The sequence below is a fragment of the Adiantum capillus-veneris genome, chromosome 5, assembly GCF_014529385.1.
Source record: "Adiantum capillus-veneris isolate H3 chromosome 5, ASM1452938v2, whole genome shotgun sequence".
In the NCBI taxonomy this organism is placed as follows: domain Eukaryota; kingdom Viridiplantae; phylum Streptophyta; class Polypodiopsida; order Polypodiales; family Pteridaceae; genus Adiantum; species Adiantum capillus-veneris.
In genome coordinates this window covers 170263655-170282877 of record NC_140935.1, presented here as the reverse complement: position 1 = coordinate 170282877, position 19223 = coordinate 170263655, and the positions used below count along the sequence as shown (strand labels likewise).

At 43.1% G+C, this 19223-nt stretch overlaps 1 protein-coding gene across 2 annotated transcripts in view; it reads right to left on the bottom strand.

Annotated features, from left to right (window-relative positions):
- Window positions 1-749: 749 nt before the first annotated feature.
- LOC147458543 (glycerol kinase) overlaps window positions 750-19223 on the bottom strand; it is a 56579-nt gene continuing 38105 nt past the window's right edge. The window contains exons 2-4 of one of the 2 annotated variants that reach the window (XM_086513196.1): window positions 11500-12206; window positions 11196-11399; window positions 750-1096 (exon numbers count right to left, since the gene is read on the bottom strand). In XM_086513196.1, the coding sequence (XP_086369322.1) occupies window positions 1061-1096; window positions 11196-11399; window positions 11500-12206 (947 nt within the window). In that variant the 3' untranslated portion in view covers window positions 750-1060. The remainder of the gene's footprint in view (window positions 1097-11195; window positions 11400-11499; window positions 12207-19223) is intronic. The other variant, XM_086513197.1, reaches the window with a different exon arrangement.

Below are 19223 nucleotides of genomic sequence, written 5' to 3'. Positions count from 1 at the left end.
CAAACCCTCCGAACCCAACCCCCTTGACAGTTCGTGTGACATGTAGCCATTAGGTGTCTATATGGATGGGTTGGCCTACCTTATCCTACTGGGCTGCATCCACCTCACAAAGGCGGGTATGTAATTTCAAGTTTTCCCCACTGAAGTGTGCCCTCTTGCTCCACAAACTTCGCCCCGACGGGGCGAAGCAACAGAAAGCAATGTAAACGAAGCTGTAACCTGATCCACATGACGTGACCCCTTGGCTCCTGTGCCATGATCTGTTTACACTCTATGCTACATAGCCCATCACACTCACTACACCTGTCGGAGCTGCTGACCATACTTACATCTCACTCTCCCTTGACAGCACACCCCCAACTTCCAAGGGCCTAGGTTGTCTTCAAATGAAGGACTGCCCTCCAAACTTAATCACCAATGCTTTCATCTCTAAGGCATGTGGCCTTATGGAAGAAGATAGCATGACCAAATGAATAATTCATGATAGACATTGCTAGACAACGACTACCCCAAAAAAGATGTAGTACTAGTACAAACAAAGATCAGAGTAGCTCATAGGATATGTATCTCCTACTTCTGAACAATGCGCACTTTCATCGATGTTGTGATTGCCCAGGAATACCGTCCCAATCATAGACAAGCCCATACAACTCATCCATTTCCACAATTTCCAAATTGTCTTATACAAGAGAAACAGGAGCCTCCTGACAAAATAGTGAATTGTATACACACACACACACACACACACAGAAATGAAATGAAATGATAAATTAACGTCTACAAAAGGCCAAAATGACCTACGAGACCAAACTGATTACAATGGTGAGTCTAGTACCAAGTCTGGGTACAAACAAAGAAAACTACAAACCAGAGAGAGAGAGAGAGAGAGAGAGAGAGAGAGAGAGAGAGACGATTTTTTTTTAAAGATTCTCGAGTATTCATAACGGTAGACATTGCTGTCTCTCGCTCCTGTGCTTGGATTTTTTTATTTACAAGTGTCTCTAGTTCCTGCATGATTTCTTTACTACAATAATACACTTCTTGCACTTCCTGCCAATCATCAACTAGCCCTTTTTTCAAACTTCATATAGGCTTCCTGCAACCCAAACAAGGCACAATTAGTCTCATACAATGAATGTCAAAACAGTTCTAGAAGAGTATGTTCTACACCTTCAGTCACTCACACAAGCATGCATCAGAAACTGTCTTTTTTAGAAATTTTTGTGCTGTTAGAAAATGCAACCTTTTGTAAGGAACGATTATCCTGACAGCACATGCACACAGATATTACAAACACTGTCCATTGCCTGCATTGAAGGATTTCTTGCAAGGTCTCCAGGCTACCAGCAAAACAGCACTTTATTGAAAGCTTCTGGAAGCCAGTACAAGTGCGCACAATTTTTTATGGTTCCAGTGTACCAACAAGACTTTCCTATGTTAACCCCTATTGTAGAGAACTAAAAGGACCAAAGAGAAATATCCCATGTAGTCACTCTCATTTAATTCTCAATCAAAACTAGATGTGCCTTCTCCTTATCATACACCATAGTTGTTGGTTAATTGTGTACATTTTAAGAAAAAACGTACGTAGTTTGTGTCACAAAGTGCGTGTCTCAGAATGTGAGTGTGAAAGATGTGTGGTTTCACTTTATCTTGGTTGTGTCACTTTTAGATGTCTCTTGCTATGTAAGGTTATTATGGGCTTTGATATTTGTGGTCCAATGCACCTCCAGAAGCTGGTACGCTGGTACGTAGAAGTACGTACAGACTCTAAAGTACAGCTCAAATTCAACAGTACGAGTACCGGACCCAACCTTGAAGTGTACTCTCCTAATCTACTCTACTTAAAGTGCTTGTTCTATTCACACTCCCTCATTCCCTCATACATCCCATCAGAGTCGGTGGTTGATTCAAGTGTGGACAAGGAATTCTAATGGCGACTTTGAGCTTAGGCAGTTGCACTAAAGATCGCTAGTCTACAACAAGAGATTCTAGCTATTCCAAAGCGACTATGATGCTGTACGATGTCCCCCAAAAGGTCTTTGCATCATCTACTTCCTTTCTTGAACTATGGCTCTTAGAGTTAACCTTTCTTGATCTACACTTATCCTTCTATAATGTATCAGCTCATTTAGGACCATCATCGACATGAGTTTATGTTCTTGAATCTCAAGTGTTAGTTGCTTTCACAAACTCGTCTCCCTCTACCATAAGTCTCTTTCTGGAAGGGTACGGTGTACCACATGCCAACAGAATAACAGTTGGAACGGACTCTTAACACAACCGGTACGAATCTACAAATACTCTAAGCTGAGATTAGACACAATCATGGTGAATGCACTGGCCCCTAACTAGGCGCCTCTTGCAGAATTTCTTTATTATTGATCTCCACAGATACAACTGCCAGTGCAAGTCTAGCTCTAACTGGATGCCTAGAACTCGTTTTTTATAGGCACTTAGCCTCTCACTTTTACGAGGCAAAAAAGCCCCCAAAACTGACGTTAAAAAGCTGGCCGCCCAAAAAGCTGGAATAGTCAATTGCTTCCAAAAATGAAGCCAAGAAAGCTGACCTCACCCATCCATACAGCCCTGTCACAATTGGATGACCTTGCATAACCGTTCTGGACTTCGCAGGATTGGACAGAGTCAACCTGAACCGCCATTGGATCAAAGGACCAAAACTTGATTGCATCCACTCGAAAACCACACCGTGATTTGCACCGAAATTTGCACCACAAATCGTGGACTGCTAGCATGGCTTTTTGGGTGCAGAGCTTTTGGCGTCAGGTTTGAAAGTAGTTGATTTATGATAGCTTTTGGGAAGCATTAGAAGCAGTGAGCTTTTAAACCTTGTAAAGCCATGGGGGAGTCTTTTACACACTTTGAGTTGGAGATGAAGCTCTCCCCAGCAATCGTATCTGTTGAGATCAATTAATAAAGAGACACAATAAGAGGCACCTAGGTAGGGGCCAGTGCATCTGGGGCTACTCCGAATCTTGTCTCTAAATTGAAGTCTCTTTCAATTCAAGTGTTTCAAGTGCTAAATTTATTTTCCAGTTGTTATCTTTGTTGGCACGTGGTGCCCTCCATTATTGTGTACTATGAGCTTCACGACATACAACTGGAAACTATGGACTCAAACGAATATTTGCATCTGATGATGCTTACACTTACCTTGGAATGGTTTTTAGTGGACCAGCATTTTCATTGAGGAGAGCAGCAGACACTAGACTTGCACATGGTCTCCATCAAAGAAGGATGGCTGAAATTGCAAGAAAAGTTCCGAAAAACAGGTAATGGACTGTTTTGTTGAAAAACAGCTCTATATTGGTAGAAAAGTGGTGTAGGATGATGAAAAGAGGCTCCCCCAACGTAGATATGGCCATAAATAGCTTCAAAGTGCAGAAAATTATGCAAAAACGGAGTTATCAGCTCCCAAAATAGCTGTAAAAGCTCAAACTCGCAAAATCTCTTATAAGTCTTTTCAGACTTTTCATTTGTGAAAATTTTCAAATTGGTCAAACGGCTTTAATTGAAGTCCTTTATCTATACCTAGATGAGTCCCGGATAAGCCGAGATTCACCCTTAAAGGAAAGTGCAAGGTATAGACCCGTGGTAGTCACTTCATAGGTGGGAATGGCCCATATTCTTCTCTCGAGTCGACAGAAGGTGGGCATCGTCCATTCGAATCTTTCATGCTTTCACCTGAACCTGATTGGTCAGGTGCAACCATTTGCTCCTTGCGGGATTGTTCGATTGAATCCATGTGTGTCGCGGTAGAAGGGATCGGATTCTCCGTAGAAGGAAAATCAACTGTGCTCTGATACCAATGTAACAAACTTGGACACCCCAAGTCGGGAATCTGGCGCGACACACGAGAAAATACTCAAAATCATTTAACAGCACTTATCACAGCTAGAGAGAGACGATACTGCCCAACGTAGTTCCATGCCCAAAGGTATTGGCCCCAAAGTCTGGCGCCCCTTTCGGTATTTATTTTTATATTAATGCCTGAGCCAAGTACAATGTCCGAGGGTCCTCTCTACTCAGTGCTCCCAAGCCAATCGAAAGAGGGAGAGACCCTTGCAACAAATTTATATGCCCATGGCCTTACAAAAGCAGTTGAAAAGCTTCAAGTCTCAAAAGCATCTGGTCCCAAAAGCTTGCGTCCAAGCTACCAACGCAATTTCAGTTGCAAATCGAGGGCGTCCGTACAGCCTGCCACGTCAGCAGTAAGCGCTATTTGCGGATGTCCGTACGGCCTGAAACGTCAGCCGCCTTCACGCAACCATTCGATTTAGAGCTCCTTTGTTCCATGGGCCCCATCAAATGGGACCCCATAAGTTGGAACAACTTATAATTTTAAATTTGTCAGGGTTCGTCCGGGTGGACATGCCACGTCATCACTTTGTGACAAGCAATCCTTAGAAACGGATGCCAGTGTTTGTGTTGCCTCTGATGTTGCATATTGGACAAAATTGAATTGCTAGGTGTACTAATTTTTCGAAATCAGGAAGGAAACGGAGGGTATTTCTTAAATCTGGTTATGTTTGCTCACGGCCACCTGCCCCTGCTTTGGTTTTAGTCTCTAAGATGCAGTTTGCACTCCTCACAAATCCGGCTAGGCTTTGGGGATCTACGAGAAATTGAAATTTGAACTTCACTATGCATTACCTTCAAAAAAATCACGCATTACAGAATTCCAATCAAACATTAAGGCATTAGGCTCTTCTATCTCATCCATTTAGATGTCCTTAATGTTATTGAATGGATGAATGACTCACCTACAATAATGATCGTTGAAGTGTGATAGTAAGTGCATCCGTTTTGCGCATGAAGAAGCAAAGGTTATTCAAGCCATTTTGTTAAACACATGCCAAAAATGAAACGAAAAGCATTAAGCTTCTTTTTCCCATCCCCTGTTGGCCTCATGGATGGGTAGGGGGTGAAGAGTCCACGGAGGATAGCATTGGGGTTTGACAATACAACACATATGATAGAGCAATATTTCTTTTGGCCCAAGTATGCGGCAAGATATTGAAACATGTGTACGAGAATGTATTACTTGCCAAAAGGTCAAGTTTGACATGCATGAAGCACCTGGTTTACTTCAGCCTTTACCTATTCCCTCCAAGCCGTGGGAAAGCATTACAATGGACTTCATAATGGATTTGCCAAGGACCCAACAAAACAATGATCCTATTTCTGTGATTGTCGAGAAATGTAGCAAACAAGCTCACTTTTTGCCAGTTAAGAAAGCCATCAAAGTTGAGCACATGCCTATAAAATTTCTTGCACAGGTCTTCAAATATCATGGAATGCCGAAGTCTATCATGGGATAGAGATGTGAGAACTACAAGTCTCTTTTAGAGAGCATTGTTTAATAATATGGGAACAAAACTTCAATTTTCATCCGCTTATCATCCTCAAAATGATGGGTAAAGTGAGGCTGCAAATTCAACAGACTTGGATCTTTTGAAATTCTATGTTGCGGATCATGAGAGAAATATCTACCCCTTGTGGATTTTGCTTATAACAATATAGTGCCCTCCAGTCATAAATTCATGAACGGGGACCATCCATACCGATGTTGCATTGCATAGCATATTGTGCGTGCCTTATTTTTGCATGCTATCTTCTTGCATGAAAGCCATGAATACTTTTTGGAAATGGGGATGCCTCCCCAAAACTGTGTGTATGCTTTTTGTTGTCACATTTTGTGGCTTGTGAATAGGTGGTAAGTATAACCCTCTTTTCGGGATGAGAAATTCTAGGACTAGAGTCTTGGGCAACCTAAAAGTCACTTAGAATAACTAAACTAAATAAAACCAAAAATAACTAAATAAAACCGAAAATCAGCTCAACAAAAAGCAAAATCATTTCAAATAGAATTTTGAACACTATGCACACCGTACACGTCCCTAGGGGCTCATATATGGCTTTTGTCCCTCTACTTCTCTTGTGACGCTATTATGAGGGCATATACTCTACATTTTGTCAAAAAATTATCACAATCAAACACAAAAATTCAATGCAGCTCACAAAACATGGCCCTCTAATATTCATAGTATTATGTCCGCATTTAGAATGCCTCCCCCCCTCGGAGCTGATGATTATATTGTCTTGTGAATGAATGGAGATGCAGCGTCAACAGCAGGTTGATGCCTGTGCTCAACAAATGCTCCAGTATTCAAAAGATCCCCAATATGCGAAATTTTTTACCAAGCACCCTATCGACGAAGTGCATTCTGAGTGGCGTACAGCCATCAACTTACCTGTGAAGCTAGCTTTGAAAAAAACACCTATCCCGCGGGTGTATACGGAAGATGAACTTGACTTAGTGGTAGAAAGACGAGTCAACCGACTCTTGAAGACCAAGACGAAACCGAAGAGACACAGTCAGGCAGCAAACTACCCTGGCTACTTGGGTCACAAGTCTACTTTTGCAAATGCACGAAAGACAAAGAAGCGCATACGCTTTGAGGGTGTTTCCATTTCATCGTCATCCTCTTCTGATAGTTCCGATAGCTCTTCCTCCTCTGATTCCAATGATGAGGACAGAAAGGGCAGGAAACGAAGAAAGACCCGAAGACACGGAAAGAACAAGAAGAAGGCTAAGAAGAGCAGATCCCATTGAAGATCTCGAAAGTATTCAAACAGTCCTTAGGAGGATTCATTCTCTTTTGATAGTTCGGACTCCAATGAGCATATGTTTTACTCTAAGAGGAAGCACTTTTACAAAGCCAACCAATATGACTTTCTCGAGGACAAGAGCAAGAAGACCAAAGATTTTAAGGAAGGTGGACAAGCTCTCAAGTCTGATACTTTTCGGGCTTTCAAGATACTCATAAGGCCCTCACCTTTATTCAACAGTTCGACATAGCTTATTCTGGAGGGCGCTATTTAGAGCACTCCAAGGTCAGGAGGGTAACATCTCATCTGAAAGGAAATGCACAGACATGGTGGTCCACCCTATTGTTGAGAAAGGAAGCACAAAGGAAGTGGCTACAGCTCAATCGACTTTTTACTTCTTCCTGGCTCACTCAAGAGTACGAACGTGATGTGTTCACTGCTTGAATTCATCTCCGGATGACCAAGGAAGATACTCTAGATATTTGGGATACTTTAATACCGGCCTCTTCTTTTAAAAAGATCACCTTTAAGCAACAGCTCGAGCGATTTTGTTGTGGTCTACCCAAAGAAATACGAGATTATTGTTTACTGAAGAAGTCCGAGTCCATACAACAACTGATGGGATGCTAAGCAAGGATTTGCAATGCATGCGAGTACACTTACGTATCCCATTGATCAACTTTTGACAACAAGGACCAATCAAAAGTTCGAACAACGGTAACAGAGGAAGAGACAAGTTTCAAAAAATTAAAGACACACGTCCTTGATTGACAGAGAAACCGCGGAAGTGTTTTGAATGTGGAGAACATGGGCATGTGTCGACACAGTGCCCACACAAGGCACCCAGAGGACAATCAAAAGACAAGCCAAAGAGTTCCAGAGCAATTGAAGAGCGTGGAAGAAAAAGAAAGACGAAAGCAAGACTGGTACGAGATTGTGTGGGGACCGACCCTGATCAAATGGATGAAAGTACTGAACTTTGCATAGCATGGGGCAAAGTGCGAGACCAAGAAGCCCTAATTTTCTTTGATGGAGGAGCCAAGGCCACTTTATTTCACCCAAATTGGCGGCTCGACTTGGAATTACGCCCGAGGAAATGGGACCACAGGCCGAGGCTGTCCTAGCGGCACCCAAACGGGATGTTGCCATTACACCTGTCATTGGCAAACTTCGGTTGCATTGTCAAGGATATTTCAAGCACAAGGACTTATACATCATGCCTTTGGCAGGGTGTGACCTCAAGGATATTTCGGGCAAGGAAAGTCGTCTTGAAGAATGAGAAGTACAGAGAGATTGTACTTGATGTAAAATTCAAGGGCGAGTCCGTCCCACTTGTTTCGGCTTCGGTAGTTTCCAAATTAATGAAATCCAATCTTTATATTACTCCATTTTCTTGAAAGAACTGAATGATTAACAAAGGTAAAATATGTCTAATCTCGAAAAGGAACGACAAGAATTTTTGCAAGCTCAGGTTGATTGTTTCTCTGAAGGCTTACCAGGCGAGTTACCTCCTTCACATTCCGAAGATCAGATGATTGATTTGATTACCTGTAGTACATCACCGAACCGGCCATCTTACTAAGTTAGCTGAGCCCAAGGTTGGTTATAGAAGCGAAAAAGAGTGAGTTCTTCTTGCCAAGGTTGAGACCATTCATGATTGGCCCAATTTGAAGAATGTTCATGAAGTTCGAAGCTTTTTGGATTTGTGCTCATACTCTCGGCGGTTCATTCGAAAATTAGCAGAGATCGCTTCTCCTTTGCATGTGTTGACTCAGAAAGGGATTCCTTTTACTTGGGGACCGTCACAGATTGCAACCTTTCAGACTCTCAAGGAAAAGTTGACAATAGGACGAGTATTGGCTTTACCAAACTTGCAAAAGCCCTTTGGAGTTTACTATGATGCATGTGGTCACAGTTTGGGAGCAGTCTTGATGCAAGAAAGCCATGTCATAGCTTACGAGAGCAAGATGTTTTCACGTCCTGCACGGGTTGCACAAATTTACGAAAAGAGCTTTTGGCAATTATCCATGCTCTTACACAGTGGCGACATTTTCTACTCAGAGCCGACTTTATTGTCTTTATAGATCATCAGAGTTTACACTACTTCTTGTCTCAGAAGTAGCTTTCGGAAAAGCAAATGAGATGGGCTAACATTCTGTCACAGTTTCATTTTTAGATAGTCCATGTTCAGGGACAGAGAATTTAGTGGCAGATGCGTTGTCTTGCAAGGCCTTGGTTCTGGCTATTTCCGCGATTCATCATAGAAGCTTGAAGGATATGGTAGATCAGTATGCAACTGATCCTAATTTTGCAAACATCTTTCACTGATTGCAGAGTGGGGAGACAATTGCAAGCTATTCCAACAAGACAGCTATTTGATGCCGAAAACGATACTATGTGTTACATCGACTTTGAAGGAAAAGGTTTGGACAAAGTGTCATTGTCCACCTTTTTCGGGTCACCGCACCATAGATACCACCTTGAAGGGTGTTGAGCGTTACTTCTACTAGTCGAGGCTCAAAAATGATGTGGACAAGTTTGTTCACATTTGTTTAGTATGCCAAAAGGTCAAGTTTGACAGACATAAGGAACCCGAACTCCTACAGCTTTTACCCATACCCTCCCGTCCATGGGAAAGCATTGCCATGGATTTTATTTTTTATCTTTCCAAGACTCAAGTGGGCATGATGGCATTTGGACAGTCATCGACAGATGCAGTAAGTAAGCCCACTTCATTCCGGTAAAGAAGACACTTAAGCCGATCATTTGGCGAGACTGTTTGTTTCACTGATTTTTTGAGTACATGGCATGCCTGAGTCCATAGTCTCGGACAGAGATCCCCAATTTACTAGTTTGTTTTGGAGGGCAATCTGGGAGAACATTGGCACGCGGTAGCAGTTCTCATCCTCGTTCCACCTACAGACAGACAGGCAATCTCAGATAGCCAACTCAGTGGTTTTGGATTTGTTGAAGTCTTATATTTCAAATCAAAAGATTCCATGGAAAAAGTATTTACTCTTAGTAGAGTTTGCCTACAACAACACAGTTCATTCATCGGCGGGGAAGGCGCCATTTGAGGTAATCGAGAGTGCTAAGAAAGTACCACCATTTCTAAGCACCAAAGATAAGATTTTTGAGGCGGATCAATACACCTGAGATCTGGACATTGTTTTAGCCAAGGTTCGCGAGGCTCTTGAGAAGTCTTAAGCATAGCATAAGAAGGCAGCCGACAAACATCGACGCAACTTGCAGCTAAAGGAAAATGATTGGGTGCTTTTACGGTTTGAGAAGGCAGGCCTAAGGAAACGAAAAGAAAAGGAGCAACTTTTTCCAAAGCTAAATATGTGGTTTTATGGCCCTTTTTAGATTCAGAAGATTAATGATGTATCCTGCAGACTGAAGTTGCGAGATATTTGGAAGATTCACAATGCGTTTCATGTGAATCTCTTGAAACCTTTCAAGGGTGAGGTGTCAGTCGGCATGGAGCCTAAGGAGAAACCTGAAGTAGAAGAGAGCGAACCGATTCTCATCCCAAAACAGATATTGGCTCACAAGAAAGGGAAAGTGAAAGGTAAAGTGACTCGACAGTTCCTAGTTAAATTCAAGAACTATCCGGCATTGAATGCAAAGTGAATGGAGGAGGAGGACCTGGCAGATACTCCTCAAATACTAGAACTTTACCTTGAGGCTTTCGGTATAGCTTCGGCTACTCTGAGAGATCCCAGAGATCAGATCTGGTGCAAACGGGACTGCACAAGAGAGGAGTCACTCCGTTCCTTTGTCACACGTTACCCAGATGGGATAAAGTCATTGATTTTCCTTTGGATTTCAAGGATACTGATGGACTGATAGTATTCTGTTGTATGACTTTATGAAAGAAGTACTTCAAACTGGGAATACCCGAAATGAATTTGATATACTTGTGCTCTCTCATGTGAGTAGTGTTTGAGTGCATGTTTGAAAGATGAAATGACTTCAACATTTTGGTCTTGTGATTCCAGAGAGATGAGATGGACATGATAGCAATAAGAATTAGTCAATCGACATCTGTGGAGATCTGGTATAGATCTAGATGGGATTGCTAAATAAAAATGCCGATATATCATGATCCAATATCTCAATGGACGTAGCGATGTGAACGTGATTTGAATGTTCAGTGACTGTCGTCTTTGTGCAAGTGTTGGATGTGTTGTTTAGTACGTCACTGCTTAGAGTCAATGTCTACTGAACTGTTTTCTGGCTTACATTTGATTTTGCAGGCGTAATCGAGGGCGATTACAATACCGAAAGGGGCGCCAAACTTTGGGGCCAATACCTCTAGGCACGGAACTACGCCGGGCCGTGTCATCTCTCTCTAACTAAGTTCTGTTAAGTGATTTTAAGTATTTTCTCGTGTCGTGCCAGATTCCCACCGACTTGGGGTGTCCAAGTCTGTTACACCGCCACCACACAACTTCAAATAAAAATGATTAGACTCCAACGAACTTGATTGATGTAGCTAAATGGGTTTCTAATGCGTACATATCACAGTAATGATGAGTTATGCAGTCTAAAACGCAAACCTTGGTTTCTCCAATACTTGAAAATTCAATACTGGAAGTGATGGCAGTATCTGGATTCACAAGCCATCCAGCAGCTAATGTGAATTGGCCGTCTCCTAGCACTCTTAACTCACTCCATAAACCTTTGGGCAGTAACATGATGTTTCTAGGAGGATCTCTCTTTTCATCCTTCAGACCTGCATACAGAAGCGGCTGAATGCCAACCTAACAATAGAAAACCATTTACTATCAGATGAGACGGGCACCACAAAATGAATCTACACTACCTTAGGTAAAATTTCTATAAATTTCTTTTTTAACTCACTCTTTCACAATGAGCAAACGATGTTTCACAGTGCCAGACCCCAGCCAGCTCTGAGCTTTGAAGAGTTTGCGTTGTAGCAAATGCTGAGCCAGTTGTACTGCAGCCTCCTAAAACTTCCCCATTTTGAAACTCAGATTCCCATTTCTCCCGCTGGACAGTGACATTCTTTAGAACTGGAAGATTCTTATCATCTTCTCCTATTGATGGTTTCAAAGAAATCTGCTGTAAGATTCGAACTCGAAACCTTGATTCTCCATCTTGCACAAAACAATGCTCTACCTCAAAAGACTTCTGTTGATCATCTTCCCACACATAACTTTTTGAAGAAGTTCGACTTTTGAAATCTTCTCGTAAAATTCTTCTACCTGGCCATACTGCAATATAGGAACCATTAACATGATAGGCAAGAAATTCCACACCTGACTTGGAATCTCCTCCACTTCTTTCATCGACGCTGTATTGAGTGGCAGCATCAGCCTCACACCCTACAGTTGGCAACAGCCGTGTCAGCCTGTAATAAATGTTCTCCTTCGCAATAGTGGGGCACTGTGTCTGCCAATCATAAAGTTGAACTTCCCATTCCCTGAAGGCTTCTGGAACTACAGCAGAAGGAAGTTCACGAGGTTCTCCACTATCAGTGAATTCAGCCCCATAACCATCCCACTCTCCTGAAACTTGCCTTGCAAAATCCTCCCAATGTCCAGATGCTGTTCAACACCGAGCATGTCAGTCTTTAAAGCTAATAAGGTCACACGAAAATGAGCATGACATGAAGTGAAAATCAATGGCAAGGAGGAAATCAACACAAATAACACACATTCACGGTAGCCATACCCTTCCGTGGAGCACTATGCAGCCTCGTCCTTTCGCGTAATCGATGGTCATAACAGAAATTAAAGACCCACTGCACCTGCATTTCTCGCTGCCTCATCTGAATGCTGGGGTCAGTCTTGTGTGCCGTGGATATGCAGAAATAGTTGCACTTATGTGTGCAGTTTGGGAAGCCATAGATCTGGGGTCACTTGCACGTAGCTTGCACCTATTGCAGCCAGTTTGCAGGCAGTCAGAGCCCTATTTTCAGCCAGGTTTGGGGGGAGAAACCTGCCGAGTCGGCCCTAAAATCAGCTCATAGGCAGCTCAAGAGAAGCACTTCTGGAGGAGTACCCTGATGGCTGTCAAGGAGGAAAACTTAATCCTGAAAAAGACCATTTGATGAATATAACGATAGAGGTGCAGCACTGCCTTGAATTTTCATCATATTATGAATAAAGAAAGCCAATGCAGCTCCAAAAATCGGGTAGGGGGAGCTTTCAAAGGGTTGGAGTGAGACCCATCTGTGTCAAACTCAATCTCTCCCCTCTGTATCTTCTCGCAATCTCTCGGATCTCTATCTCAATCTCTCGCTTATTCTCTCAAGTGAAGTGCTTGTGTGTATTCTGGTAATTAATCTTGGTCATGACTACTATCAACTGCATATGACACTTGATTGCAATAATAATTTCCAAGACAGAATGGCTAGTAAAGGATACGCTACAAAACAGAGATTCTTTGGAAGTGTCAGGTAAGAAAATGTAAATACATAGCATAGCTTGTACAAAAGACAAACAGCATGGAAAAATTTTAGAACAAAGTAGAAAAAGTACAACATAGACAAAGGGAAGTCCAGCATGGCAGCGTTCATCGATCAGTTATCTCATGGCTGAAGAGAAATCCTCCTACTAAATATAACCAAGTAGTACAGCTGCATTCATAAAGTAATCATGTACCATGCATATCTACACTCTCACGGAGCGGGCCTAAGAGACCCGACTTTGCTGCTGATCTCAGTAGACAAATAGAAGGCAAGAATGGCTGAAATATTTTAGAAAAAAGCGTAGCAAGTACAACGGAGACAAATACAAGACTGGCATGGCTGAAACCATCACATCACTCAGTACACTAGACACCAATCGGTTATATAGGAAGTGAAACTTTATTCTAAAAAGTCTTATCCAATGAATCCTCGTCTCATACATCCCATGCCTTGCATAATGCATGGACCTGAAGAATAAGAGGGCTCTTTCCCTGAAATGAGTCTAAGATTGCTATGCACATAAACCAAGTAATCTACTTTGTTGTGGCCTCAATGATTTCACTTAAGGGACTGTATGAAGCCATGAGTGGACTGATTCCTGCACTTCTGAAACCCGCCCATAGACTCATTATAGGGCGGTAGACTTTGGCTTTCACCCGATCTTTACAGTGTTTTAACTTTACAACACAAAGGAACTTCACAACAAACATTTGACTCAAATTCAACACTTCAAAAAAAAACAAGTCACGCCTTGGCAGCTAGCGTGCTCCTGGTAGACATTGATACCGCGTTGGCCTCAAAGGTTGACGCCCCTTTCGGTATTTCTTTATTCCAATTAAACTTTGGAGAAAACCAGTAAACTCGTACATGTTGTCCCACTTTTATTGGGCTGAAAATGGCCTACTCTAGCCCAATTCAGTTGCATAACAACTAGAGAAGGCTTCACAGACAAAATCCCCATGCAATAGGTGACATTCCCGGCGCATTAGACCACTTTTCTAAACCTGACAAGAAATTACAGCACGCTGAATTCTCTGTTTTTGGCCTCTAAAATGCAACATAACAATTGTATGATAATTCCCTAGCTTCCCCAAAGCTGCTGGACTGATGGGCAACAAAAACGCCAAAAACCCTAAACCTACAAAAATACACATCAGACTACAATTCATTGTTTTGGGCTCCGTTTCGCGTGCCGTTTGCATCCGTAGCAAGCCCTCAAGTTCCCGCACCTATAGGGCTACTTGCCCTTTGATTTGGACGAGATTTCTCGCGAGAAATCTCTCTGAATCAACATGTACCTGCGGGAGATTAGCAATTAGCTAATCTGGTACCTGTACATGAGGCTCTTGCCTCGGCAATCACGCATAAATTCATACGATTGTACATACAAACGAGTAACCCTAGAGTTGAGCATCACGTTTCTGTATTCATAAGGGGAGAGAGGTACATGAGAGCGGAATCATTGTGTTGCATAGAACAAAGGAGAAGGCAAGCTTTCCATTTAAGTTGTAGACCTGCACCCACTACTCACACACAAATTGTAAGCTCACAATGGAATTCAAAATCAGCCCCCAGCAGCCCAAATCGATTTTGGGCGCCCTTGAGGTGTCTGGTAGATGCACCTGGAGCCGCCATGTGTCCAATTTGCTCTTTTGAGTTAATTTCCTAGTACCCACCAACTTATAAAGTGTCGTGTGGGGCCTAAATGACTTTGAACTAAGCCTAGCCACCCTTTTACTACTCGGATTTCAATGCCGATTGGCCCAATCAACTCGTGGTGACTTGGCCTTCACTGTTGCGGGTGAAACTCTTGGCCGTCAGTTGTTTCACATTGGCCATACAATGTCCGGCCGTTATGACGTCCATCCTTGGAAAATGTTCTTATTCAACGCACGGTAATCAATATACATGCGCCAAGAGTCATCCTTCTTCTACACTAAGCAAAAGGGTGAAGAACTAGGTTGAATCAGCTCTTTGTCTAATAGCTTCTCTACTTGGCTCATAATCTCTTTCTGTTGGGCCGCACTAACCCTGTAGTAGGGAGGTCTATTTGGTGGGCTACAACCCGGTGCCAAATCTATCGCATGATCCTCGGGCCTCTTCGGCGGCAACCAAGACGGTAATGAATCGGGAAAACAATCACTAAACTCTCGTAAAAATACCGACTTTTTTTTATCTAACACAATAAATTTGACTGACAATTATCTGAAACATCACGTGCAAAAATCAAGTACGCAGAAAGATGATTTTTGATTACAAAAGTCATAGCTGAAGCTGATACAATAGGGACAGACTCTCCTTTGAGCTTTACATCCAAGATGTGAGTTTTGCCCCTATGCTGCAGGGTGACCTTTTTGTTGAAGACATCCAACACTTCATGTACTCAACACATCCATGGGATTCCTGACAACACATTGCATCTTTTTAATGGTATAATGATGGGAGTAACACACTCTAAATAGACAGGACATGCCAAACCTACCTCTGTTGTGTGCCTCATCTCTTCAGTTTTGATGCCCAATTTGATAGCCAACTCTGGTGAGATAAAGTTTGCCTTAGCACCTGGATCAAAGAAAATAAGTATTATCTGATCCCTAACTTTACCCCACGCTCTGCATAACTCACTGGCATCTGAGTTCAGCCTATCGTCCACCATATCTGGCACCAAACCTGCCGTGGGTTTAAGATTGTTCCCTTTCTTGTCCTCTTTGTCCTCAGAGTCAACTGGCCTCTTCCTCCGGGGACAATCTGCTGCAAAATGACTAGGCTGCTCACAAATAAGCATTTATTCTCAGCCATTAAAGCCTCCTCTTTGAACGACTAGCGCACAAAAGGCTTCCTTTTCTGTTTCCTTGCCTCCAAACGTCTTGGCTGAGTCCTTAGCTTTCTCTCTCTTTCTCGGCTTCTTTGCTGAATTTTTGGCTGGCCCCCTTCACGTTGCCTTGGAACCTATTTTCTTCTCCCTTCAACAAGGCATGACCAATGTTGGCAACTTCCATAAGCTGAGTAAGGGTGGCCACGCTTTTCTTTGTACAGTAGTTTCTAAGCCCTTTAGATGGCCCACGACAATACTTCTCAATCTACTTTGTCAATGGCACAAACCTGTAGGAAGTTACTAAAAGCAACGCTTCGCAAAACTTTTGATTGTACTCCTCTAGAATTTTGCAAGTAGCTGCATTGAGTTGGAGCCAATTTGTCATGACATCGACTTCAAATTCATTTGACAACCATGCAAATGCAAACATTTGCTTGAAGTAAACCCACGTGGCAAGTACCTGTCCTTGCATCAACAATGTGATCCACCATGAACGCGCGTTTCCTTCCAAGGTCAAGAAAGTGGCAGCTTACTTGACCTTGGAGGCCTTCGTAAAATTCCGCCCTGCATAAGCCGTATCAAACTGTTGGAGAAAAGTAAGAGCCTTCGTCTTGTCCTCAAATTCGTTAAGGGTATCAAACTTCACAACTGCACCACCTTCTTTGTATGGTTTTGGCTTTTCCAATTGTCCCAAATTATCATAGGAAAGTGTCTGCAACATGGGTACAATGGTGGGGATCATCTGTGCCCCTTGGCCGTTGACATTTTGGTTTCTTGGTGCCATATTCGCCTGCTGGTCGAAAAAAACAGCCATACCAAAAGCAGCTTGTGGTGGTGGTGGAAAAACCAGATAGAGAGCCTGGAAATTAACTCCCTTTCCATTTAATCCGACATTTGGGCTCTGGAAGGCGGTTGGCTGAACTCATAAAGCCTGTGGAATTGGCGTCCTAACCACCTGTTCGTGGACAAAAGGAATTTGTCTTGGAGCCCCAATTGACTTCACAACTTGTGAGTTGCTAGGACACATAAGCAACCTAGGCTTGAGCCATAACGGGCTCTATTGCATGAGAAAGTTGCCTTGTTTGCTCTGACACTAGTGGAGCTTGCAGAAATTCCATAAACCTCGGATTCTGCACCAACCCACAAAACACATTCACAACAACAACCAATTGTGTCTTGAATGCATCCTCGTCTAGTTGCCCAATCATAAACCCTTGAACTTGTGGAGCATTCACATCAACGAAAGAGACAGACAGTGGTGGCCGTGAACTCTTGCCAACCTCGAACACTGGAGAAATAGCCTCTCTGTCCTATGAAGAGGAACCCTCTTCCCTGGTGTCATTCCTTCTGTCAACCATAGTGTAATTCCAAGTTCGTGTGCCTTGTGTCTTCGTCGAAAACCAACCAAGGCTCACTTCTTGAGAAAAAATGATTCTATCCCGGCTACAGAACCATGAAACCGGCCCGTAGACTCACTAAAGGGCGGTAGACTTTGGCTTTCACCCGATCTTTACACTGTTTAACTTAACGACACAAAGGAACTTCACGAACAAACCTGTGACTCGAATTCAACACTTCAAAAACAAATCACGCCTTGGCAACTAGAGTGCTCCCAAGTAGATAGTGACACCGTGTTGGCCCCAAAGGTTGGCACCCCTTTCAGTATTTCTTTATTCCAATTAAACTTTGGAGAAAAACTGTAAACTCCTACGTGCTGTCCCACTTGTATTGGATTGAAAATGGCCTCCTCTGGCGCAATGTCCGCAACATAACGACTATACAAGGCTTCACAGACAAAATCCCTATGCAATAGGTGACTTTCTCGACGCATTAGAGCACTTTGTCCTTAACCTGGCGAGAAATTACAGCACGCTGAATTCTCTATTTTCGGTCTCTAAAATGCACCTAAATACCTGTATGACGATTCCCTAGCTTCCCCAAAGCTCCTGGACTGATAGGCAACAAAAACGGTCAAACCCCTAAACCTGTAAAAATACACAGCAAGCTGTAATTCACTGTTTTGAGCTCCATTTCGCGAGCCGATCGCATCCGTAGCAAGCCCTCGAGTTGGGTACCTGTGCAACAGGCTCTTGCCTCGGTACTCACGCATAAACCCATACAACTATATACATAGATGAGTAGCCCTTGAGTTGGGCATCACGTTTCTATATTCAAAAGGGGAGAGAGTGCACGAGAGCGGAATCATCGTGCTACATAGAACAAAGGAGAAAGCTTTCCATTAAAGTTGTAGACCTGCACCCCCTACTCACACACACACACACACACACACACACTGTAAGCTCACAATGGAGTTCCAAATCAGCCACCAGCAGCCCAAATCAATTTTGGGCGTCCCCCATCAACTGAGGTGTCTGGCAGATTCACCTGGAACCGCCACATGTCCAATTTTCTCTTTTGAGTTAATTTCCTAGTACCCACCAACTTATAAAGTGTCACGTGGGGATCCTAGTCACCCTTTTACTTCTCGGATCTCAGTGCCGATTGGCCCGACCAACTCATGGCGACCAGGCATTCACTGCTACAGGTGAAACTCTCGGCCGTCAGCCGTTTCACACTCGCCATACAATGTCCGGCCATTTGTGACGTCAAAAAGAGGGTCCCAAAAATTAAATAAAAACAAGGAAAAGAAACCAACAACTAAGGTTAGTGGTTGTCACAGCCTCATGATACACTTCGCACTTCAAATGAGATGCGAATAGCCAATCTCTTCAATTCACGACCACCTGAGCCATAGTTCTCCCACCGTGCAATAGGAGAAAGCTTTTGCATGTCTGATGTGTCCGCAAAAACCCCCTGCAATCCGATGTACTCTGATACCTATGGCCTTCAAGCTATCTTCTCTGCTTGATCTTTGGCCACTCTATCCAATGCCTTTGTCCACCATTTCATTACCTCCTTGTCTTTGTGTAGCTACTTGCAAAACCAACTTCCTTGGAAGAATCGAATGAGCATTTTCTAGCACTCCTATGCAAGTTCTCGAATTTCCTCGCACAATGTGATGCCATTGCATACAGGCTTCTCCTTTTGCGTCAAACCCTCAAGGGCTGACCAGCTTTAACATTCGTCGATAATGGGATTTCTTCAACTACGATTTTGGGTGTTTTCTAGGCCACCCATCTCCTCACCTTGAGGTAGCTTGTTTCAGAGTACATGTTCTCTTTCTGGCAGCCAGAGGGTCCAAGGCCTTGGATACAGCGGTTGGCTTCTCCTTTCCGTTGTGTGGTAGGGATCACATAGAGTGGACTCTGCATACTGTACTAGATTGGCTTCATGTTCAGGCTCTTGAGTTCTCGCACCACACGGGGGACCTGGGAG